At 43.2% G+C, this 26,733-nt stretch overlaps 1 protein-coding gene across 1 annotated transcript in view; it reads right to left on the minus strand.

The window, feature by feature from the left end:
* Nucleotides 1-26,733, minus strand: part of LOC307075809 (CUB and sushi domain-containing protein 1-like) — a gene marked incomplete at its 3' end in the record, with an annotated part of 179,985 nt that overhangs the window by 41,536 nt on the left and 111,716 nt on the right. Inside the window, 13 exon segments of the mRNA XM_079736502.1 lie at nt 1,175-1,279; nt 3,241-3,337; nt 3,690-3,814; nt 4,063-4,266; nt 4,645-4,740; nt 7,129-7,242; nt 7,407-7,523; nt 13,525-13,719; nt 16,217-16,404; nt 18,272-18,410; nt 21,131-21,322; nt 24,585-24,796; nt 25,102-25,228. Of these exon segments, the coding sequence (XP_079592628.1) occupies nt 1,175-1,279; nt 3,241-3,337; nt 3,690-3,814; nt 4,063-4,266; nt 4,645-4,740; nt 7,129-7,242; nt 7,407-7,523; nt 13,525-13,719; nt 16,217-16,404; nt 18,272-18,410; nt 21,131-21,322; nt 24,585-24,796; nt 25,102-25,228 (1,911 nt within the window).

Here is a 26,733-nt window from a genome sequence, read left to right on the forward strand (position 1 = left end):
GTGTTCATTCATTTTTATGGTATTATCATTAGAATAAATTAATAATAATAGCAATAATAATAATGCATTGGATTTATATAAATTGTACTCTAATCTCATTGAATTTGTAGAACAATTTGATGAGATAAGGTTGACTCCACAGTGCTGGGGGGGATGGCACAAAGCTCAAGGAAAGAGTCACCTTTTGCAGAGAATAGGACCTAGTAACCCATCATTATTACAGTCTATTACAACCCCTCCCTTCAGTAGTCTATTTCATTGAGCAACCTTCCTCCATGCTCCACTGTTGAACCATGGCCTATATATCAGAGACAAGCACAACACTTTTGCTTCAATCAAACCAAATAGGCTTTGTACTATGTGCTATGTGTGCCTGCTGACAGTCCAGTGACACAGGGACAACATGCCAGCCAGTGCTGGCCAACCCTCTGGTCAAGTCAGTCGGGAAGCGGCATTACAGAATGATCTATCGCCATGGTTCCCACAGCGCCCTTCCTGCATCACAAAAGCACTGTGAATGAGTTCAGAGCGTAGCATGGTGTGCACACACATGCACGCACGCACACACAAACATTTTAAAGGATTCCTAGCTTTTTTGCAGTGACATTTGGACACACACAAAACCACAACGACAAACAAACCGGGACATGTCCAACGATCCAGAAATGATAGTAAACCAAATTAAGTACAGACTACCAAAAAGCACAACTGTGTTCTGACAGGTGTTTGTGTGCGTGTGCGTGCGTGTGTTTGTGTTTTAAGATGTGGTTCACTCAAACACTAACTGTAACACATTTTTGAGCATCCATGTTTGCACCTGTGTGTGACGCGTGTTTGCAGACGCGTGTGTGCATGTGTGAATGTGTGTGGGTGCGGGAATGAGTGTGTGCGTGTGTGTGTAAAGGTATGTGTCTTTGGCCTAAGGCCATATCAGTTCAGGTCACTGCTTCTTATTATTTGATGTCGACTCACCATGGGAAAGGGTCTGTGCATGTGAATAAGCAGGTGTATGTTCTTGGTAAAACCCCAAATATTGCGTAGCTGCCTGTGTGTATATGCAGGGGCTTATATGCATGTGCATCAATGTCTGTCTATGGAACTCCATCCCTGTGTATGCATCCGTGCACATTGACATGCGGCTGCCAGCCCTGCTAATTATAAATGTTGAACTCACTCTTGTACTCCAGGTGGAATCCTGCTGCCACAACGCTGATGTCACTTTGGAAGTGTAGCAGCAGTTGATTGGACGTCGAGTTTAGCAGAGATGGCGCTGTGGTTCCTATAGTAACAGACATTACATGCGTTAATTTTTTCAGTGCGTCTGTGTGTGTTTATATTAATGCAGTCTTCATCTATAAAGAAAATTAATTTGAGTGTTATTAAATAATGTCTGCTGTCTTTGGCCAATAAAATCCCTTTTATTAGCAGAAAGACGGGCAGATGGAAAACAATGAATGCATACAAATATGAATACATTTAAATATTGAATGGACAATAAGACATAATAACCGTGCAACATATGTCTCTATTCTGACAACCGTAGTAGCAGCAGAAGAGATGTCGTGAATGGGGAATTACATTGTTTTATATGCAGTCTCTTCCTATTTACTCTTGTTTTCCTCTGATCATTACAGATATACAGTATAAAACCAAGAGGAAAAACAAGCAAGCCCCTTGGCAGTCCAATGAACAATGATAGGAGTGTATGGTTGAGAACAGTCATCATGAGAGTGGATCAGTGAAATGTCAGCTGTGGGACCCCCCGGCAAACTGGGAGGAGACTTGCTATCAGCTTTGATAGCAAGTCTCAGCTGCTCCAGGGAAACCACTGACCAGTACAAACCTTGTACTGGTTTCTACTAATGCAAGTGACTGGTAGGGCAGCCTTTTCTCTTCCTCTGTGTATTAGTGATTTTTTTGTGTGTGTGTTTGTGTGTGTGCATTCTATGTGTGTGTTTGTTATGGTGTGTGTGTGTGTGTGTGTTGGGCGGATTGTTCTGTGTTTGTGTAGGTGTATTAAATGTGTGTGTGTGTGTGTGTGTGTGTGTGTGTGTGTGTGTGTGTGTGTGTGTGTCTTTGATCAGTGTGTTGTATATGTATGGGATTGATCAGTGTGTGTGTGTCTGTTTATCTTGTGAGTGTATGGGTAGGTGTTTCGTCAGTGTGTGCTCGTATTAGTCTGTGTGTGTGCGTGTGTGTGTATTCTGTGTCTATGTACATTCTAAGTGTGTGAATGTGTCTTGTCTGTGTGTGTGTGTGTGTGTGTGTGTGTGTGTTTGTGTCTGTGCGCGTGTGCGTGCATGCTCGCTCAGTGTGGGTCGCTGCGTGTGAATGCGTGTGTATGAGTGCGTTCATATATGCGAGTGTGCCTAATCCCTTCAGGGAGGCGTGCTTCACATGTGTGACAGCTATATGGCAGGTGTGTGCTCGGGGCAGGTCACAGGGAATGGCCCACTGGGAAGCAGTGAAAGGTTAAACCCTCCTTCATGTCTCTGGATCGTCCTCTCATCCCTGCTTTGCCTGTCTCTGCTTTCCCCACACTCAGCCTAACCCCCCCCCCCCATACCGCTCAGCCCGTCCTCCCACTCTCAATGACAAAGAAATGTAGAAATGGAAATAGTTTCCACTGCCTATCCATTTGATATATATTTGCCGTAATGTCTTTTGCCGTGGTCCTTTTTTTAACATTGGGATGCTTTTCTTTTTTTGGAGTTATATCTCACTCATTGTCTATTTTCTGTGAGCAGATGTGTAGTTTTTTGCGGGGGTTTTGTGCGCACACTCATGTGTATCTTTACTCTACAAGCTGTCACATCCCATTTGTCATGGACGGGAAATCGGTGTGTTAGTGTGTATGGTGTTCGAATGTGTACGTGTGTGAGTGGGTATTTATGGTTTAGTAACTGTCAGATCTCATCCGTCCTGGATGATGGATGAGATGTATGTGTGTGTGTGTGTATGTGTGTGTGAGTGTGTCTTTGGTTGTGTGTTTGTGTGTGCATGTGCATATGTGTGTGTGTATGTGTGTGTTTGTGTGTGCATGGGCATATGTGTGCATGTGCAAGTGTCTGTGGGTCTGCATGTGCGTGTTTGTGTGTGTGTGTGTCTGTGTGTGGTTGTGTGTATGTGTTTGTGTATGTGTGTGTATGTACATTTCTGAGTGTGTGTGTCTGTGTGCATTTGTGTGTGTGTGTGTGTGTGTGTGTGTGTGTGTGTGTGTGTGTGTGTGTGTGGTCCTACCAGAGAATGAACCTAGTTTGGGAGCGGTCATGTCTCCTCCATCGTAGATCTCAAGGGAATCCCAGTTGTGTTCTGTGGCGAAAGTCATCACCTGGATCTACACACACACACACACACACACACACACACACACACACACACACACACACACACACACACACACACACACACACACACACACACACACACACACACACACACAGGTGTTACGGGCTGAGGGATTTTCCACCAGAGCACACCAGCGACTGGAGCCCATATACTGGGAGTAATACATACGCTGTCAGATCACTGTCAGTTATAGACACAAAACACCTTTGATAGATCTGTGTAGTGGAATTTGATGTTAATCTTATGGGGCAACATATCGCCAGCGGGACTTTGAGGCACAGCACTCGAGTCATAACATTATCTTTGGATATATGTGCAGAGCAGAGCGAGTGGATCCATACCTGGATCCCAGCGCCTTCGCTCACGTGGATCCTCCAGAGACAGTTGAGGCTGTTTGGGTAGGGCTCGGGGTATCCAGGGGACAGGACGGTACCACGGCGTTCTGTCAGATTACCACTGCAGGGAACTAGTGACAACACAACGCACCAGCACATGCAATCAGTTACTCTGTTCGCCTGAATCATCCGGTTCGGGAGTTGAAGACGGTGAGTCATATCGCTGTAGACATACCCGCTATATTCGATTAATTATGCATCAAAGGAATGTAAAAAAAAATAATAAGAAAGTTGTATTTTTCTGTGATGTTTTTTTGATATAAAATGGGGTCCCCGTGTCCAGTCCCACCCGTCCATGCTGCCCCTCTGTAGGTCTTACCGACACAGGCGGGTGTTGAGGCGTTCCACTGTGCCAGGGCCCCGGGCACCGCCTGGCAGTGCATGGCCCCGGACCCCTTCAGCAGATAGCCCGGGCTGCACTCGAAGCGGACCACGGAGCCGGCTGAGAACTCGGAGCCGATCCGCCGGCCGTAGCGCGGCTCCGGCACCGAGCTGCACTGGCTGTCGCTGGTGCGCGGCACGGCTGGGGACCGGACATCAGCAGTTAGCTCAATGTTACAGTATCAAGCCAATGTCATGTTATAGCATCGACCGAACACCACATATAACATCAGTTATGCTCCGTATTATATCAACCAAACACAACATTATAATAGCATATAACCGTCATATTATAACATTAACCAGATGTAATATTATTACATCAACCAAACACAAAATTATAATAGCAGACAACCTCAATATTATAACGTCAAGCAAACAAAACATTAAGATATTAGCCGAGATCAATATTATCACATAAACTAAATATAATATTATAACATCAACCAAAGAAAACATTAGAATAGCAGGAGAGCTCAATTATATAATAACATCAGCGGTGGCCGTTCGAGAGGGTTACCTTGGTAGACAAAATGAAAGCCTTTAGCCGATTGGCCGCTCTTAGCGTTGAAGCGCAGCATGATCTGATTGGAGATCGCCAATGGCAACGTTTCACCTGGAACACACAATATTCAAACACTCACCAACAGCTTGTTCATCCTAAACGAAAAGTATTTTTGTCCCAAATGATTACAGGTAACGATAAAGGCTTATTTACAGCAAACATCTTGCTTTTTGTTGTGTCAGAGATATATAACGCGGCAGATTGCAAATACACAATAACATGTAGACCTCCATTTCACACTTTTAATATGTTCATAACCCTATATGCCTAATGTGACGAGTAATCAATTAAAGTACTGAGAAAATATTTGTTGTTAATTAATAAAAAACAAGTCTCCAGCCTGCCAAGGCCAGACCTTTGAAAGTCTTCCCTTATGTACCCTGATGTATATATTCATTAATAAGTAAAACAATGTATACAATTAAAACCTATACCCTCTAGTCTCTTTCATGCACACATATGGGAAGACACAGACACCAAACACTACCACACCAACGCACACAAACACACACACACACACACACACACACGCACACACACACACACACACACACATAGACACACAGAAACACACACCCACATGCACAATGAAGGAACATTGATGGATGGGCAGGGCTGGACATGACATTAGAACAATGATTAGCAGTGTCAGGTTCACGTGGGTTTTTGGCATGTGTGTGTTAATGTGGGTGTGTGTCAGGGTAATCAGTCATTTAGCTTGAGTAATGGTGCGTAAAGCTTTCATGTGTGTGCAGCGTGTGAGCGTGAGTGTTTGTGTGTGCGTCGGTGTATGCGTGAGTACGTGTGTGGAATGTTTAGGGATGTTTGAGAGAATAAAAAAGAGAGTGAGAGAGAGAAAGGCATCTTATTTAGTTACGGATATAAACCTCATTTCTTTATGTTTTTCCATTGTTTTAATACGGTTACGCCTTACAATGAGATTCTTACTATGAGTCAGATTTTTCCAAAGCGTCCACCCACCACCACCACCACACCAAAGACTCATCACTGGATGCTACCAAAGTGTTTAGAAGCTATTTAAAGCCCCCGAAGGAGCAGGAGGTGAGACAACTTAAGTAATTCTCTTCAAGTGCTCCAAGTTTAGGGGTCAGAGCAATAAAACACTTGACTTTTCTCTCTCTTTTTTTGCCAAGTGCAGTACAAACCACGGGGAACTGACGGTGCAAATAAGTCCGGGGAGCATAATCTATGACTTCCCTGATTGTGTTTTATGCATGCACATAAATAATACGAGCACACACATCTGTGCTGCGATAAGAGAAGCCAGTCCAGGAAAGGATACAGGGGGCTGTGATCCGTAACGGCTTAACTGCCAATTATGAATCTCAGGGCGCCATGATAGATGGCGTCCAACAAATGAGCACAATGAGCTGTGGCATACTCTGAATATTATATATATATATTATATTATGTACTGTAAATCTCCATAGAGTCAGAAAGAGGAAGGAAAGCTTAAGTATGTTTGGTTTCCCCGACCAAAAGGGAAACACGCCTTTGCTTAAGATATTTGGACATTTTCAAATGCCGTGCATGGATATGAAATCATGCAGGGCAAATCTTTGTTTTCTCAGCAAATATTGTGTGGATGAACCTATATTAGTCCTATCCAGGTTAAATGATGTTCAATCCAGACTCCCTGTACAAACTTCGATAGTGTGGTTGAGATTCCTCAGCCCCTTAGCCTGATCAGACTACTGCTACTATTACTACTCCTCCTTATAGTAATAATAATATTAATATGATCGTAATAATAATATAATAATTATAATAATTATAATTGATAATAATAACGATAATGATAATTCCTACAATAACAAGAGGTATCCACATATACACTGTGAATATCATATAATAAAAATAAGAATAATGGAAGAATCTACACAACAATGTTGACTGAGTGTATTGCTTGAAAATTTGATTTTGGGCAAAGTTCTGTACAACGTGACCTTGTATCAAAATTTCCCAAGACATCTTTGACATAGTCACAATTTATTTCCCAGGTTGGAGTAAACAAAATATCATATTATTTACTGTTTACTTCTATGCTGAATCAAAATCAAAATTTCATTTGAACCGGGCTGGGTTGCCATCGTTGCCTTACACTAGGTGAATTATTAAGTATTTTAAGAACTACTATGAATAGTCCTGAAGAGGGCCCTTACAGCATGCCTGCTGGCGATGTTCCACACCAGGGGATTCACAGAGAGGCTTCGTCACCCAGCACACTAGCACACTTCCCCTGCTACTGTTGACATCCGTATGGATTCAAATCCCTGTAGCTGTGTCACACTCTCTATTCACTGAGTGTATGTTTGGCCTGATATTGTGCATGACCTGTTAACCTACATGCTGATCTTTATTGGGAATGTGTTCAATTCTTTCCACAAAAAGTTTGACAGCGTCGCAGCACACACTCACCCGAGTGAGATCCGGCGAGTGAGCTGAGCAATCGAGCGTTCTGATTGGCTCCGTCGAATAGCTCCACAGAGTCGTTCATAGCAGTCTGGAACACAGCGAACTGGCCAAAGACAACTGAAAAGCAAACACACATCGGCATCCAGTGAGGAAGAGCGAGAATCATTCGGCCATTATTAAACATAAAAACCAAAATGTCAACTAAGAATGTCAAGCAAACCTTCCTTATTTTAACAACTCAATTCGCATTTAAAGCATTTCCCATATGCATCTGCACTCACCGAACTGTGTGGACACTGTGATGTAGTAGGAGCAGGTCTGTCCAGTGGTGTAGTTGAGGGGGTAGTTGGGTGATAAGACCACTCCTTCGAGGCCGCTGTATTGCCCCCCGCATGGCGCTAGGAGGGAAAGAGAAAGAAAATACCTTGATAAAAAAGACGGAATAAATGAAGAGTCCTCCTTTCCTTTGTGGCTGCCCTTATGCTCAACTCCAAATTTGTTGCTAGTTTTTGTATTTATCTGAATTGTGTCAATGGAGGTTTACGAAGGGGTGACAGAACAAGAAAATATAACATTTACACAAAACAGAAGTGCACTTAAGCAGGAATGCTGAATTTAATAACATGAATTAAAAATATTGATTGTAGCTTGACTTGAGAAAAAGGAGCCACTTAGCTGCTCAGTATTCAATGCAGAACGTCAATCAACAAATTAACAAAAAAGTTAGCTATCACTATTGCTATTGTTCTATGAGCACTTTCTAATACAATTATGAAATTGTGAATTTATGGAGGCCTAGTTTTATATCGCCTTTAACATAAAATACTTTTTGTCACACTTGTTTATGCGTTCTTGTTGCTAGGTGCTAGCTGTCTCCCCATCCAAGTGCGGCCTCTTCTGATGGTACTCAATAAAGAGACAATGTACATAAATAACCATGTTCACTCCGCACGCTCCCTTATGATTTGATTTCAGCATAACTCTGATCGTTGCTCGGCTTCAAAAACAAAACAAACAAAAATACATTATTCCTCAAAGGGAAAAAACTCCATTGTCCTTTACTCCCGTGCTAGACCTGTAATCACGCAACAATTTTCTCCCCCTTTCACATTTTCTGTTTTTCTCGCCTCTTTCCTTAAGCACCACTGTAATCACCCTCTCTGTCTCATCTGCTCTTGATCCTGGGCTCTGCTATTGATTGCTATTCCTTGGAACGGTTCTCGTTAAGCCACTATGTGTTTGCTCCGTCTTGATCTACCTTCATCCTCCGGGGGTAATGCTTTAGGTTCAGGTGTCATCCCTATCAAAACTGTTCACACACAGGTACTTTGATCACTTTCACACATGAACAGACACACACACACACACACACACACACACACACACACACACACACACACACACACACACACACATCGCAATGATCTCTCTCCCATATTTCTCTCTCTCGGTGTCTCCCTCTCCCTCTATCGCTGACTTTTTTCTCTGACATGTTTGCTTTGATCTCTCTCTCACACACACACACACACACACACACACACACACACACACACGCACACACACTGAACCAAACATTTGCATCATGCTGTGACTCTAGCGATCTATCTGGGTGGAACATAGGGACAAACGAGTAAAAAAAATAAAAAAAACAGACACAAAGGGATATAGCCAACTCTGAAGAAAAACAATGGACACACACACCCATCGCCCATGGCAACAGTCATCAGCCAGGAGTGCAGGTGCTGCAGTAGCTCTTTGAGGCCGCCTTAAAGTTTGACGGTTGAGACACTTTCCACAACTTTCACGAGTCCCCAAACCCATCGGTCTACAATCTCTAGATCTTAATAGATACTTAAACGCACAATAGCTTTAAGCTCAACAAAGAGAGCGCGAGAGAGAGAGAGAGAGAGAGAGAGGAAGAGAGAAAGAGAGAGTCATAAAGGAGGACTATCTCTAATGGCATCAGTTTATTCCCATCAGTAAATGCATTAAGAGGCACATATAGAGATTACAGTGCACTAGTCTTGCACAACAGATAAACCCATTCATCAGGGCACATCATGTCTCCCACAAATACACACACATAGACCTTTTTGAATGATTGAAAAGAGCGCTACACTGTACCATATGACTGCACCAATTGATGCTATATGGCAGCAATTGAAGTGGCAGCATGACTTTTTGAGTCCTCCCGGACGGTTCAAAATGCCAAGTTTTCTTCCCTTTTGTTGGGTGTGGATGAATATGTTTACATTGAATTACCATTGACGTCTTACCATGTCATTCCTTTAAACCAGCTCAGTTCCTCATATCATAATTCAACGAGGGGAAAGCTATGATTGAAAGGCGCCTTGGAAACTCCTATTCGGAGTCTGTTATTTATCTCTATGTTTGTTTGATTGATAGTAGACTTTGAGTCCTTTGATTAAAGAACCCATGGACCGGTGTGTGTGTGTGCATGTGTGTTTGTGCGTGCGTGCGTGTGAAATGGTGTGGTTGGACTGTGTGTGTGCGTGTGCGTGTGCGTGTGTGTGTGTGTGTGTGTGTGTGTGTGTGTGTGTGTGTGTGTGTGTTGTTCAAGGCGGGCCTCTTGTCACAGCATAGCCTGTTCCTATTTCTTTTATTTGGGCCCACACACACAAGCATGCTGACGCACGTGCACACGCACGCACGCACGCACTCATAAATGCATGTTCACACACAGGCACACACAAACAACCCTATCAGCAGTCACAGAGAATTCCTCCTTTCTCACACCACTCTTAGTTACCATGGAAACCAATAAAAGAGCAGTTTGAGATGTAGGGGGGAGAGAGATAGAAAGGGAGAGAGAGAGAAAGAGAGAGAGAGAGGAAGAGCAATAAACGGGTAAGTGAGAAAGTTAAATTGTGAGGGAAAGATAAATAGCGACAGAGAGCGAGACAGAGCGACAAGCGTGGGAGGGAAAGAAAGGGAGAGAGTGATGCGTGAAGTAGTTAAAGAGAAAAGGTGAGGGGGGGTGGGGGGGATGGCAGGATGAGATAGAGGAGACGGAAGGAAGGAGTGAGTCGTGATGTATTATTTAAAGAGGTCTCACCCTTTCTAATGAGTTTGGTCTGAAGGCCCCCAGAGCAGCCCAAAGGTAAAGAGTGACAGAGACAGAGAGGGAGGAAGCTGGCTAACTATGTGGGACGAACATCCAACGCCTGCTGAATCCATACCTGGCTTATTTTACCTTCTGTCTGTCCATCCATAACAACATTATCTGTCTAACACGCACACGCACGTAGAAGCCCGCACACACGCACACGCTCAAGCCTTCACACAAACACGCACACGCAAACATACTACATGCACACACACATGCAAACATTCTCAAATATATATTTGAGTATATAAATATATATGTGTCTGTCTGTCTGTCTGTCTATCTGTCTGTCTGTCTTTGTGTCTGTGTTTGTTTGCGTGTGTGTGCGAGTGTGTGCTTGCGTGCATGTGCGTGTACGTGCACATGTGTGTGTGTGATGTGCATCATTATGGATCCTAGATTGAAACAGATAATAATGCATTCTTAATGCATTGTAAGTGGGAATTGGTTTTAAAGAAATAAACAGGCAGGCGGCCACCCCCCTCCATGATCAATATGACTATAATACGTACAGTACTTTGCGCAGACAACATCGATATACAGCTGAGGGTCGCGTTAATACCAAATCGGTTTGGCTGCAGAAGCACATGGTTTATGGCACAGATTTCACTGTCCATGAAGTTGACTAACTGAATAACTCTGGGAGCAACTTAGTGGCCAGGCTGACTCAACAGCTGAGTCCTCGGTTGATTTAACTGATCAACTTTCTGTCCGGCCAGCTGCTGGCCACACTTACTTTATGACAGGTAGGGTAGATCATTTTATAAATAGCGCAGTGGCACCTGCGATGCGTAGCCGGAATCAGGAAACTAAGAAGCGCTCGGCAACCAGCCGGGAAACTGGAAATGACGGGGATGCCCCGATCTCCCAACATGCACCCGCTTACGATGATCTGTCCGTGGAGTTAAAACCACACACAGAACGTAACTTTAAAGAAGATGGACAGGGCCGAGTGTAAAATACAATTTCCTTGATGAGCTAACATATTTCTGCTTGATATTCATTGCTGTTCCCAAATAGCTACTCTGGGTGCAATTATCCCATCCCGACCCCCACCCCTGCCTCTCTCAGACTTTATTAAACAGAGCCTTCACAAGGGCCTTTGTGAGGTTGTTAGGAGTGTGTGTGTGTGTGTGTGTGTGTGTGTGTGTGTGTGTGTGTGTGTGTGTGTCTGTGTTTGTGTGTGAATATATATGCGTGTGAGCGTCTGTGTGTGTGTCTGATTGTGCTTGTGCTTGTGTTTGTGTACGGGTGTATATATGAGTTTGTGTATAAATATGTGTGTGTGTCTGTGTTTGTGTGAGTGTGTGTGTGTGCATTTTAAAATTCCTTCCTTGTCCTGACAGCTTGCTCCGTCCTGATTTGCATATTTTACCCACGTGACACTGGGACAGGTTTCTCGGTCGCATCACGATGCACACACACACACACACACACACACACACACACACACACACACACACACACACACACACACAGATGCATGGTTACCCATACTTAATGATCCTATAGTCACATAGTTAGCTAATCGCTGATGGGCATGTTGACAGCTGTCACTTGTCAAGACTTGACCATCAGAGAGACGGTCCAGCACTCTAGACACCGACACCATGTTCTTTCCTTCTCACACGCTCACACACACACGCCTGCTCACAAACACACACCACACACACATTCACACGCACACTCAGTATTGTGGAATCGATTTTGAAATACAGTACACACACATGCATGCATACGCACAGACTCACTCACTCACTCACTCACACTCACACACACACACACACACACACACACACAATAGGGCGTGGAGCTGACTCCAGCAGTGCCATCTATCATGCCGGATGGCCAATGAGTTTCAAGAGATTTTTAATACTATTCATATATTTTTTCTGCATGATGAAGACATTCATAAATATCCAGTCGTAATTAGCTGTTATAATTATCTCAGCGTGCCGATGCCGCAGAGAAAATGTGTGTTTTATTGACTGAATAGTGTATGATTTGCATTGTATTTATGAAAGAAAAACCATGACAAACTATGGTAGGTGTTGCTATCGTAATGAACACATTTGAATAACGTTTCAAAATCCATCGCTGTACTTTCCTCAACACCTTGTGGTGATAATTAGGTTTGGCTTTTCAAAATTCAGTCAAATCATTTGAGGAAGGAAACTTTTTAAGGGGACAGAGTTTTATCCTTGACAAATGAAAGTGTATTTTTCTCTTTATAATAAATATATAATTTTCTTAAAAATCAATTTGTCTCTAAAAACGTTTTATTCCTACACATGAAGTGAGAAAAAAATATATAGAAACACAACATTAAGTGGGGGTAAGATCTACACAATGAAAACAAATTTAGCTTTGTCATCATGGAGCTAATAATAGAATATTAACCATCTTTTTAATCTCGATTACCCCTCCACCTCCAAACGCCATCCAAACACAGTTTGAACAATAATATTCGGGCTCTAGCGAATCTTTTCGGAATCCATCACTGTCACCAAACCGGGGTCCCCCCGTGAGCCTTCATATTGATCAACCCGCCCCGGGTTCGCCAGGATTTATTGTTGTTTTGGAACGCTGTTGATTACATCGCCTCTAGCACAGCTTTTTCTTCCCCATCTAATTTTAGCAGAATGTGAGGAAAGTTGACGCGGCCACATATTCATGGGGAACCAGAGCCTCTCTTATTAAAATGTTGTTGTGAATAGACGAGAACATGAAAAGATTTTGGTCAAGGATGAGGCATTATGCCAAAAGCCCTGAGTTGCTTGTACAGTATTAGTGTCGGGCAGTCGAAAAGAAACATGGACTGTAAGGACCATAGAGTTAAGAAACAAACAATCGACTTAAAATTAATGTGATGCTCGGACCATTCAAGCATACATATTTTGCCACTTCCCACACTATTCATTCTCACACTCAAATACTGCATATTTTGTCTGTGTTTATTGGATAATAACAAAAAACATCAGGTTACATCATTAATCTTCTTGCCAAAGCTATGCATAAAAACATATATTGACTATATATATATATATATATATATATATATATTTATATGATGCATTATCGTTTTCTTTTATGTATGCAGTCAGAGTCTGCATGAGGGGGTATTCAAGCATTACCAACATATGCATGAAATATATGCAGGTGTTTCGTATCAAGCAGATGTTCCAATGATGTGCGTATGCGTTCAACATCAACGTGTAATGTTCACACTCCAAGTGAAACCAATTGAGGCATACCTGGCACGTGTATCCTACCTTTGCACGTCGGAAGGGCTTTATCCCACACTGGTTTCCCATCAGGCCCCAGGACACAGGTGATGGTGGCCCCGCCCATGGTGGTGTAACCATGGTGACAGTTATAGGTGACCTGGGAGCCAAGCTTATAGTCATAGCCTGTTCGGCTCCCGTTCATGATGTTACCGGGGTCAAAACACGCCTCTCTCGGTTTCTCTGTTGGGAGCGGGAAAGGTTTTCGTGTAAGAATGAACAAAGGAGAAATTCAATGATTCAAAAGTAAAATAAAAAGACCAGTTGAAGCCAGTCGAAAAAGGGTAAAGTTGGACACAATGTAGTAATTACCGAAAGAAAAGAAAAGAACCGACTGGCACCTAGTGACCGTATAACAGAGAATGGTTCAGTGCAGTTCAGATCTGAGTGATATTAATACAGATGGGTGAATAGAATGAATGTGCTCTGAGAAGAACAGAAGTGCCTTCCCATCCCTCTACCAAAGCCATTTCCTGGCAAGAAAAGGTCCTGCTGTAAAATAAACTAAAAAGAAAAGCCATGCTTCACTATACATTGCATACACACACAAAAAAAAATAGAATAACGGATGAATCGTGTTTGAATGCAAGCCAAGACAATCCATTAAAGAATCCTGAAATAAGGCACCTTATACCGGAACAAAAGACAAACATGGGGGTCATGTGAAAATGTTTACCACCAACATTTTAAAAGCAATAGAGGTAGCATGAGGAAAATTAAATCCCTAAATCTTTGGCAATATACATCTACATACTCGGGGTAGGCTGGGACTGTCTCTGTAAATAGTGGCACTGCTTCAGTGGTTGCTAACCTTCAGAGCAGGGAAGATTAATCTAAATCAAAAGACTGTTTGGATGTATGAAGTGAATGGATGAATAGTTTGAAAAAGATGGTGATTGAAAGTTTGCATTCCTCAAGGGTAAGATGCAATTCTTGTTTGTGCCGTTTTATTCTTGAGTATCCTGTCTTTTGAATAGTCACTGGTCCTTGCCCAATGAAAACTTCTCACACGTTTTGATTGACTTTGAGCGGCATACAGAGAACTAAATTCTGCTATGAATTACAAAAAAAACAACATGACATGGATATCATCAGTATGAAACATGACATTCTGAAGGTTTTTCTCAAGGTTCAGGGAATTACTAAATGACCAGCCTTTAACTTTAAATAGTTATGTTCTTGTTGTGTAAATCTTAAAAGGGAACATGAAAGGAACGGGGTGAGCAGAAATGGGATTTGCATTCGTTTAGCTTGTTTGCTTCTTCCGTCATCCAACCAAAATTGGTTTGATGAGAGAGTTGGAGAGCAGGACATAAAAGATGTCTGATAGAAATACAATAAAACATGAACATGCTTTTGGTCTCATTTGAATCTGATTGGAAATGAAAGCTACAGCTAGAGAGGCGCACAGTAGTGGAAAGAGAGGGAGGAAGGGAGAGGGAGACAGATTGTAAGGAGGAAGATAATCACTTTTTAATTAAAACGAGGCAGGGTGAGGGGAAAGAAAAACACCTGAATAAGCACAAGCTTGGATGACTAGATGGTACAGATAGGGTACCTGTGATTTTCCTTACAAACTTGTATTGGATATTTGTGTACCTGCCAGTTTTCAGCTCATTGGAATGCTAAGCAATATTGACCATGAAACCACATACGCATACCCCATTCCCCAACTATTTAGAAACATTCTGGAGCGCTGCCCCGGTTGTTTACCAGATAGCGTATCACACGCACTTGCATGACAGCTCATTAAAACGTGTGTACATACATCATGGAGTTGCATGATGGTATGGTTTGACAAGTTGATAGGGAACAGCTGTAACTACAGCTGACTGCGGAGGTATGATGGCGTGGTAAGTGAATGTTCTAGATACTTAACGTCTTAATAAATCAGAAACGATATCCGGAAAAAGTCATGGTTTATTTAAAGAAATAGATACCAGCCCCCTTAATTGGTGAATTGTCTGGTATCTGTTTCAACAGTTGCATGCTAAAATGTTGCCTGGGTGGAGATAATTGTCTTTGAAGATTGGGTTCTGAAAGCCCTATATTATGTCTAAATGGCTGCTTTGAGTGGGTGATTATACCTCATCTTAATAACTTAATAACATCACTCTTAAAAGTGATTTTTGGGTCTTCCGTGGATGTTAGTTTGTTGTTTTGTTACTTTCCCACATGTATGGCTATAACCATTGAGAGGATCATGTTGCAAGGCTTGACTTAATGACTAGCACGCTAATGTCATCGTTAAATCCAAATAAAGGTGACCTTAGATACAGTGATATGCATCGCTGTCTGAGAAAGTGTGTTATTCCATTGTTTATAATGCAGATTATGCAGTACTCCAGAGGTGGTCAGTGGACTAGGAACTGAAGGGTTGCTGGTGTTATACCATGACTCCTCTTGTCATTGCTCAAGTGTCCTCGAGCAAGACACCACTATTACACAATGGTACATGCACCTGGAACAGTGCTCTTTGAATGTATCCATTCCAGTCAATTTTATATTAGGTCTGGTTCAAATCATAATCATCCAATATTGTTGGTACTAGCTTTTAATATAAAATACGATGAGGTCTGCACATTCAGACAATTGTGTGCACATCGAAGCATTTTACTGAAAAATAAAATCCAAAGGATACCAAAGGTCCCGTTTAGCCAAAAGTCAGTGGTTTAATTACCTCTGTATTCGATGGCGAAGCCGGACATGCCCAATGAGGCATCAGACCTGAACGCCAGAAAAAGAATGTTACTGCTGCTCTCTATTCGGTCAGGGGCCTGGTTGCCTTGGAGACTCGCTAGTAATGGACCATTAGAGTCCTCCCCTTCGTAGATATGCAGGAAGTCATAACTTGGCTCCATGTTGAAACTTGAGTGAGGAAGGGAGAGGAGGCGGGACGGAGAGAGGGACCGAGGGAGGAAGGAAGGAAAAAAGGAGGGAGGGAAAGAGAAAAAGAAAGAATTACGTATGATTTTCCTGTACAAGCATTCATTGTAATGATCATTGTAATGTTTATGCTACTATGTTAGCACTGAATGCTAGTCCTTATATACTGAAATCCATCGGCACATACATAGAGCATGTTTGCACAGTGCAAGTGTGTACATAAGCTTTCTATCCCAGGACTGCTTTAGATTTACTTTTCAGGGTTTAACCTTTAGTTATAGGGCACCAATGTTTGTGTATGTGTGTTACAATGCCATAGGTGTGTTGTATTAAACACTGCAGGCTTTAGAGAGAGAGAGAGAGAGAGAGAGAGAGAGAGAGAGAGAGAGAGAGAGAGAGAGAGAGAGAGAGAGAGAGAGAGAGAGAGAGAGAAGCAGGATACTGTTGGAATATAAATATTTCGGTTTTGTATGGTTGACATGCCCTTATCCTTGAAAAGTAAATCAATTAAAACATTAAAATAAGCCTGAACAAGTGATTATCTGTGACTCTTTCAAAAACACAGTTCATTTAAAGTATAGATTTTCTATACTTTAAATGATACCTCAATGCAAGAGGATTTTTTTCTCTGTGTATAAATTAATGAATAAATTAATGAGTGGATATACATATATTGATAAGGAAACCTGTTTTGTCCAGTGCGCCTATGACCTAATCTTCCTCACGATGATAAAATGTGGCATTAACCTTCAACGTATGTCCGTAATACATTGATAAGAAAAAATGTATCATTATAGTCAAAGCAAGACGCCAAATGTTAGCATGACAGCTACTGCCACACTCCAATCCAGCACCTAATAACCTCTAATTGTCTATTATTCAAATGCCAAGTCCAAGCATAATTTACCAAAGGTTGTCCAAGTTCACTGTGTTTCTAAACCTCATATATTTTAATGTCAATTTCCAGTGAGAAAAATGGTGTGATATTTCTTGCTTGTCTAAATTAGATTTCCTTAACCATTTATGTTACACGGCATATTAAAAATTGTAAAGTTCAATAGGAATGGGCCTTTGGATATACCACAGCGCCTGCTCATCTCCGCCAACAAGACTGCAAAGGGTTAAAGTTACTTGAACTACAAGAGATCATGGGCCCATTATGCCATGTGTATGCCGTGGGTATGGTGAATCTAAGAGGCGATCCAGAAAAAACCTTAAGAAAACGATAGAGAAAAGGGGGTTCCTTGTGTAAAGTTGTGAGGCAAAAACTTTGCTTGAAACATGCGTTGTAACTCAGAGTCGCAGTGTGAACGAGAACCAATATGTTGTCTTGAATTGTCTTTGCCAAGATTCAAACTAGATTAAGTTTTAGGTTTGTCTCTCCTGGATTCTCCTTTCTTCCAGTATACAAGATATAACGGCAATTTCTCCCCCCCCCTCCCTTAATAATAATACCTTGAAATGTCTGAAAATAGATTTCATCAACAAATCGGGACACTTGGGTTGGAATTCCACTTTTTTTCTCATGTTGATAATTATGTTCTAACGAAAGTTCGCCTTTCATCGGTGATTAACAAAAAAAGGGAACACTACAAAAAAAAGCTTATAAATAAATGATCCTAAGACAGTGCTTCAACATGTTTAGCATTTTTCCCGAATGGACTATCATGGATGGATTATCATGGAATTATATCATATTGTAGTTTGTTTGATATTGAAGAGCATATTAAAATGGCCGAAAAAACATGTGGGGCGCATATCATTGTCAACTTTATGAGGTACAACTTGACATTGTGGTTTGCATATAAGCTTATTGACTACTAATTTCGATGTTGAGTATGCAGGCTACCTTTTGAAGATGAGAGCGATGACAAAGTCGGGGTTGACTCGGACTCGCCAGTCACACTCCTTCCCCGCAGGGTAGGGCTGGGGGTAATTAGGAGAAAGAATCACCCCTGATGGTCCACTGGCATTACCACCACACATCGCTGGGGAGAGAGACAGAGAGCCAGTGAGACAGACAGAACAGATCGAATGAGAGAGAGAAAGACAAACAGAACAGAAAGAGAGGGAGAGACAAAGTAGAGAGAGAGACAGAGAGAGGGACATAAAGAGTGAAAAACAAAACATAAAGAGAGAGAAAGAGAGTGAGATAGAAAACAGAGATAGACAGAGAGTAAGAGGGACAGAGAGAATAAAAAGAGAGAGACAGAGTGAGAGAGAGATAAACGGATACAAAAATAGAGGTGTTTGCTGAGAGACAGAGAGAGTGCAACACAGAGAAGCAGAAGTACAATAGAAGTGTATGTATTAGAAAAAAGAGAGAGAGAGACAGAGAGACAGAGAGACAGAGAGAGAGAGAGGCAAACAGAGAGGTCATGGGTAGTTTAAGGTTCAATCACATGTTAGCGGAGGGGGAGTTAATAGTGCAAAATTACTATTAATAACAAGAAATATCAAGTGAGAGAAGGTTAGACCACTCATTAACTCCATAGGCATTGAAGAGAGGAAATAAAGTGACAGAAAGAGGTAGAGATACAGTCAGAGAGAGTGCAACAGAGCAAGAGATCAAGAGAAAAAAAGAGAGAAAAAGAGGGCAAGCCAAAGAGAGAGTGAGGGAGAGAGACAGAGAGAGAGGGAGAGAGAGGGAGTGAGAGAACGAGGGAGAGAAAGAGGGAGGGAGAGAGATAAAGAGAGAGGGAGAGAGAGAGCGAGAGGGAGAGAGAGAGAGAGCAACACAGCAAGGAAGAAAGAGCAAACGGCCGCACATGATGTTCCAGAGCACTGAGGTAGAGGGAGTAAGAGGGCGTCAGTGAGTAGTTGGGAATAGAAAATCATGCATCTCAAATGCAGTGAGAGATTCTTTACACATAGACACGTACACAGACATGTACACTCACAAACTCACACACACACACACACAAACACAGACACACATTTTCGGCTCTTGAGCCATTTCATGTAGGGCGGAAGCTAAAGGCCTCACGCTAATGTTTTCTCGCTCATCAACAGGCCTTTGTTTCCTGAGTGGTTTTACTCCTGTGAGTAAGCGGTTGTCACAAGGCCAGAGGATGCTGTCCGGAGGCCCAGTGATTCGTACGTGCGTGTGTGTATTTGTGTGAGTGCTTGTGTGCGTGTGCTTGAGTGAATGCAAGTGTGCGTGTGCGTGCGTGTGTGTGTGTGTGGACAGCAACTGAGGGAAAGTGTAAATTGTCTAAGGTAAAAGAGGGTAGAGAAAAGGGGAGGAGATTTACACCTTTAGCTTCCGTGTATTGAAACGTGAGGTCACTGGCAAACAAGATGGATGAGCTCCTGCTCCTGGTCAAGAGTTACATAGGGATGAGGGGCTTGGGAGGGGGGCCAATCTGGAGAGCAGTGTAATGTGTTTCACAGTGGGCCATGGCGGCTACCACCCTGGAGGGCTCCAGGAGAGAATGGGGAAGGAAAGCGTTTTTTTTCCCCACTCTCCTTTTCAACTGTAGCAGAATGTTATAAAGGGGGAGTACAAAAAGTCAGATGGGTACAGTTGGCCCGAGTGCATTCCAAATATTGAAATGCAGGGGCCCCGGCCTTGAGATCTGCATGCTGAGGCTGTTTTCCCAAAGCCACCGGCTGTATTTCTTTTTCAAGTTTTTTAAAGCGAAGTAAGGCTGTGAGAGAGTGACCCGAGACACTCTCCCTATGGGTCCTTTACTGAGATAAGGGTTGCTTGTGTGTGTGTGCCGTTTCAAGCGTGATATATAACGGGTGCAGTCTGCACCGGCTATGGGGTCTTACCCTCGTAGCTACGGGGTCTGAAGGAGGATAGTGGGGAAATAGTGTGGGGAATCTTTGTCTCCGCACCATTGTCCCGTTTGACCGATTACTGCAACCTTAAATGCATCACGCAGTCCGAGGTGCGACAAAGGTGGCATCTCATTTGCGGGTGATGTGGCGTTGAACAAAGTTCCCTTCCTCTTCATCATTTTGTGACTCAGGGTGTCCTTGGGAAGCCGTGTGAAGCCGATGTGCCTTTCTGTCTGTGACCTGAGGCGATGGTCCTGCCCCCCCCATGGTAGAAGATGTCCTTTAGCCTCCAGATGCTAGGGGGTTGGGGGGCTAGGGATGGTCTCAGGAGGGGGCGCTCAGGTAGCATGGGATCTCATGAATAAATGATAGCCCCTGAAAGTGGATTTGTGAGACTTTTTACATCCGGGAGGTTCGATAGCTGCGGTGAGGAAGCAAGAGCTTGATTGGACCTCGGTGACGAGGAGGAAAGGCTGACAAAGTCGACTTAATATATAATGGGGGAATCTGTGGTTCCCCCACCTTTTCTACCTCTACGTTCTCCTGATGATGGCCGGGGAGCCTCACCGGAGGGCATGCGACTGGCAATGGAACACATACGGCGACGGAGACGACTCTTCTCCGCTTGAAGCGTGTCCAGGCTTTTGCTCATGAAATCCCATGACGATATTCTACCAAACACAGCCAATGGGACGAGAGCCAGGCAGCCGAGCTTCACTGACAGACCCCCTGTCTAGCCTGGGGGGAGGCAGGGAGAAGCCTGGAGTCCCGAGGGAGGAGGTGGAGGAAGTGACCCAGGGAAAAGCAAACAATCTGCGGATGTAATTCGAAAAAAAGGCACAGACGGATGGACGGCTGGGTGGATGGTGGATGGACAGATGGATGAAGGATAGATGGAAGGAAGGCGAGACAGGTACCCCACCTATGCATGTGGGCGGGTCAGGCTGCCAGTAGAAGCGGCTGTCCAGGCGCACACATGTGATGGTGCCCTCCCCTTGGAGCTGGTAGCCAGGGTCACACTGGAAGGTCATGCTGTCGCCCGGCTCCTTACTGTCCCCGTACCGGGAGCCGTTCACCGGGATGCCCGGGTCGTTGCAGGTGGTCGCTGTGGTGGCTGAAGGGGTGGGGGAAAAAAAAAAAAACACAAAATGGAGGCGGGAGAGAGAGACACACACAGAACGAGAGAGAAAGAGAAAGAGAAAGAGAGAGAGAGAGAGAGAGAGAGAGAGAGAGAGAGAGAGAGAGAGGTCAATTATTAGATTTGGATGTTCCAAGGTATTCAAGAAAACATTTGAATAACTCGACCTCTAAATGGAGAAAGGGTAGACAGACATACATGGCAAAAAACGGGAAGAAACAAACAGACATGAATCAAGTACAAAGGAACAGAGACTAAGCGAAGGGGAGGTTGCAAGATGTGTAGTTGTGTGCCGATGTGTTGTTCAGCATGGCGTCCGCATATTAAGGAGCTTACGCAGTCCAATGGCACCTGGGGATAGAGAACAACTAGACTACATAGGTGGGCACACTGTGGTTAAGTCACCAGCTCACCTGCCTACTGATTATCCTGCTACCAAGGGGGAAAACAATAGAATACAGAGTTCATAATACGACACACATCGCGACACCTGCTATAACGCTATAATTGACTAAAAACACCCCTGATAAATGAGATTGACAGAGTTCAGATACAGACGTATCAAAGAAGGGAGTCTAGCTTTGACATGGCTGGTTTTGTTGTGTGTTTTAAATGACAGCTCTGTTACATTGAATTACATCTCGCGGCGATGTCGGACCTCCCCTCTAATGAACACATTTTGGAAGCAGCTGCCATCGACGGGATTGACAAGGGCCCACTGACCCACTGTTTTGGCGACGTTCAAAGCACGGAATAACAAGAAGATTGAGACACAACGGATTGGATCACTTTCCCCACGGAAGTCCATGGTTGATTCGACGTCTTCAAGGCCACGCGCGTGACGACGGCGTATCCCTTTAATGTGTTTTATATGGCTGTCACTGTGTTCCGGCATGGATGGTGTCTAGTTTGGTTGCTTTTAGGGGCAGCCTTCCATGTGAACGAGAACACACATCCCTTGTACATCCTGTCCCTTTTTTAATGATATTTTGGTGAACAGACAGATGACGTGTATTGATACGTTTATCATCGTGATATTCCAGAGAGACTGATGGGGGGAGGAGATCCGCACAGAGAAGACACCTTGCTGTTGTGTCTGTCTATGCTTCAATTAACCATTTGATAGAAAAAAAAGACTTTAAATAACACCATTGTCACGGTAACTTTTGTCTTTCCTTCATAAAATCAATGTGGGGGTAAATATATGGAGTCATTACCATAGTAATGAAACAACTGTGGTTTGATTAGAAACCACAAGAATTGGTAGGTGTAAATATGTCTTTATCTAAATATATGTGTGTGTGTGTGTGTGTGTGTGTGTGTGTGTGTGTGTGTGTGTGTGTGTGTGTGTGTGTGTGTGTGTGTGTGTGTGTGTCTGGTGTGTGCGTGTGCATGTGTTTAAGCAGATGAGAAAACAAAAAGAAGAGAAAGCGGTAATATGCGTAAACATTGGTTGTAAATATTTGCAATTGCAAGGGTGGTGTTAAACATAAATTAAACAGCAGGAAAGGAAATGTGTTTACCTGTGTCTATGTGTGTGTGTGTGTGTGTGTGTGTGTGTGTGTGTGTGTGTGTGTGTGTGTGTGTGTGTGTGTGTGTCTTTGTTTGTTATGCGTGTTTTGTGTTCATAACAAAAAAGGCTTTCTAAAGGAATAACCTTAAAAATTGACAAGGATGAAAATAGAAATATAAACTTTATCAAAGGTTTTACCCACGACTTTGTGAAAGTGTACCTGGAGACAGTAAGATCACAGTGGTACCGGTTTAACAATTCATCGGACCGACACTTTGATTGCTTTTCGCCTTCCAAACCATACCGGGATGTTTAGAACTAATCCTCTGCTGTAAGCTTCCAGCTAAGCACAATGTGTTGAACCAGCTTACTAAACAATGGCATTCGTTCAGTTTCTATACGTCTGAGTTGGGCCGCTTGCTCGGCAAGAAGGCATTTTTTAATTGCAAAATGAATCAATCAAATAAAAATACGAAGTGACAATAATTTAACTCCTAAATTACACAATAAAAAATACACATACTGTATATATATTCCACACCGGAGCTGTTCCAATTCAAAATGTTCAAGATGTGCTTCCATCCATAAATATGCATTTCCAACATGGTGAAACTCTGGGAATCCTAAAATATTGGACAATTAAATCCCATCCAATTCAAGTCATGGATCCACTTTTCCCAGGTAACGAAAACATCCTGCCTGCCTCACTGAAACGACTGACCCGAGATGAGTCAGCACTCGTAAAAGTTTTCACACTGCAACTTTATAATTTCCCAAACTTTGAGCGTGGACCCTGTGGGGCCTTGCAAATGACAGGACAATGACAATGCATATTAAAGAGTAAACACACACATATCTGCCACAGACTCACGCAGCCACTTTTAGACTCTGGCATTATGCTGAGGCTGTGGCAGCAAGGGGAACGTTTTACGTCCCGCCTAACTTAATCACTGTGTCAATGTCAATCGGAAACCCACAAAACCGTCGGCATCTGTTATTCGACATAATCGATAACCTAGTCGGAGCCGCACACACACACACACACACACACACACACAACTCGCATCCACACACACGCAACAATGCACAGTGTTTCTAACAGGCTTTAATCCCTAAATTCGATTTAGACTTCAGGCGTTGATCGGCTGAGACATTTGGTCCAGGAAGCGAAACAAGCGCTCTGCAGAGGCATGGCAGCCCCCGCGAGGCAATGGCCCGTTGTCACAGTACGGTGTTGTTAGTCTCTACACTCAGCCAGCCGCACACTCACCCGCTCAAGTGTGCCTGTGTGGGGCTGCTTGAGAGAGAGAGAGAGAGAGAGAGAGAGAGAGAGAGAGAGAGAGAGAGAGAGAGAGAGAGAGAGAGAGAGAGAGAGAGAGAGAGAGAGAGAGAGAGAGAGAGAGAGAGAGAGAGAGAGAGAGAGAGAGAGAGAGAGAGAGAGAGAGACCGCAAAGCCACGCCCATCAACACTATATTAGTAATAGGGGAGCCACTTTATTTTGGTATATAATTGGACTTGTATGCACAGCGTTTTGTAAGTTGGTTCCCACCGCTCTGTTGAACTATCAGACAGCCTGCTGAGACCTCTTTTACGAGGAGCATACGGACGCAGTGCTTAATTGTGCTCACACATTCAACCGCATAAGGGAAAACATTCTCTGTGTTATAGTATTTCAGGTCCAAGTACTCAAAAGAGTTTCAAAAGGCTATCAATAGGTCACTTACTTGAGAACTGTATTGAGAACCCTTGCTTGCTGATGAAGTAATCGGAATCAAACTGAAGGGTGAGGATGTTGAACGTTGAATGGGTGTCCTCGGGTAAAGCCGGGCCGGACCACTCCTTCAGCAGGATACCCCCCTCTGAAGGGCCGGATGGACCGTCCCACACCTTCAGGATGTCATGGCCCACCTCGGTGTCAAACACTATGAAGTGGAGACTGAAGAAGATACACAGAGGAGAGAAAACACGTTCGAGATCAGACCACATCCCAATTAAAACTCCAGGGCCATCCAGGACCATAAATAGAAGATATATCATACAATATATTCTTGACCTCACACTAGATGGTATTGGATTGACATTATTTAACACCTTGAATTGCTACTTTTGCTTTGGTGTGTTTTTAATAAGACGTCAACAGAAGCCTCTGCAGTCGGATAGTATGGCGGACCTTTCAGTGAACTCCAGTGGCAATGAAACGCATTGACTTTGAAGGGACTCAGTGAGGAGTTCTGTGAGTACCTGATGGTCTTGCCGGTGTCCGCCTCGATCGTCCAGGTGCAGTGGAGGTTGTTGTCATAAGGAGCAGGGTAACCAGGAGACAGAATACGGCCAGATATGGCTCCGGAGATGGGTCCTCCACACTCGGCTGATGAAAACAACATAGCACAAACTTCTTCAGAAGCAGTCACATGTAACGCATAGAGTTTGGTTATATATGTATATATATATATATATATATATATGTATATATATATATATATATATATATATATATATATATATATATATATATATATATATATATATATATATATATATATATATATATATATATATATATATATATATATATATATGTGTGTGTTTTTTTAAGGGCCAAACAAAAAATAAAGCATTGATTAAGACATTTTATGTGAAAGACGAGTCTTGTGAAGCATACACACAAAACAGTCAATGGTTCTGTTCTTGTGGAGCTTTTGTCATTATTGGTTGGCTAAGAACAGATAGAGACAGAACGGCTGTAATTGAACTCATTACGTGAGCACATGGTACACACTGGCACGCTGGGCCACCAGATTGCAAGTGTTTACGAAGAAAATAAGAGAGAAAAGGCAAAGATCTGGAACAGGGTTTTCTACTGTGTGATTGACAAAAGGGAGTATTAATGCTGGCCAAAAATCAACATTGTATAACACGACTCCTGCTTTTACATTACCTGAGGCCAGGGACCCGTGTGTAGCACAAACAGACACACACACATACTCGTGTCCGCATGCACACACAGATGCGTGCCCGCACACGGTCACACAAACACAAACACAAATGAGTTGAGGGAGCAAGATTTGGCTCAATGCACTATGGAAGTAAATGGGATTGTAAAACAACTTGATACATTTAAGGTCGTAGCAAAGGTAACTAGAAAGCTTGTTAACCAAGCGTAGTGCCAGACAGTATGGTGCTACTCGGAGAAGAAACAGATAACAGTCACAAATCACTGAATCCCCGAACATATTATGTGTGGGTTTAATGAGAGACACAGTGGCTTGTCTTTGTGAGTGCATTGAATAAAAGAATAGTCGAGTTTCAATGAGTGAACTTGAGGATGTGTTCCAACTGTTTTCACAAGCATCCAGTCTCTCTGGGGAGGCCTATTTCATTATGCATTACTATATTTATTTTATTATTCTATTTAAATGCGCATCCTAAGATATTCAAGCAGGAAAGTTGTTCATGCAGTGAACATTGTCAAAGTTGGAGAAATAGGCTAAATAATCTTTTCCCTCAGAGGAAAGGGGCGTGGAGCCAGGGAGTGCGGGCCGCTGACTGCAGAAGCCAACCCCTCCTGTCCTTGAAAGAGGTTTTTATTCTGTTTGCATTCTGGACACAGACCTAAGCCCTTCTGAGCTGCATACAGAACGCAGGCGGACACACGCACTGCCCTCCCTTGTTTGTCGGCTTCATGTTTGGTGGCATTACGGGAGCGTCTCTTCTGCCTGAAAACGATGCCTTTCTCCAGGCATTATCTGACCGTAATCTCCACCACGGCTGCACCCTGCCGCTGAGTGTAGACTGACATTTCTGCACAGGGGAGAGAGAGAGAGAGAGAGAGAGAGAGAGAGAGAGAGAGAGAGAGAGAGAGAGAGAGAGAGA

The sequence above is a fragment of the Pollachius pollachius genome (assembly GCF_949987615.1).
Source record: "Pollachius pollachius genome assembly, chromosome: 5".
Lineage (NCBI taxonomy): Eukaryota > Metazoa > Chordata > Actinopteri > Gadiformes > Gadidae > Pollachius > Pollachius pollachius.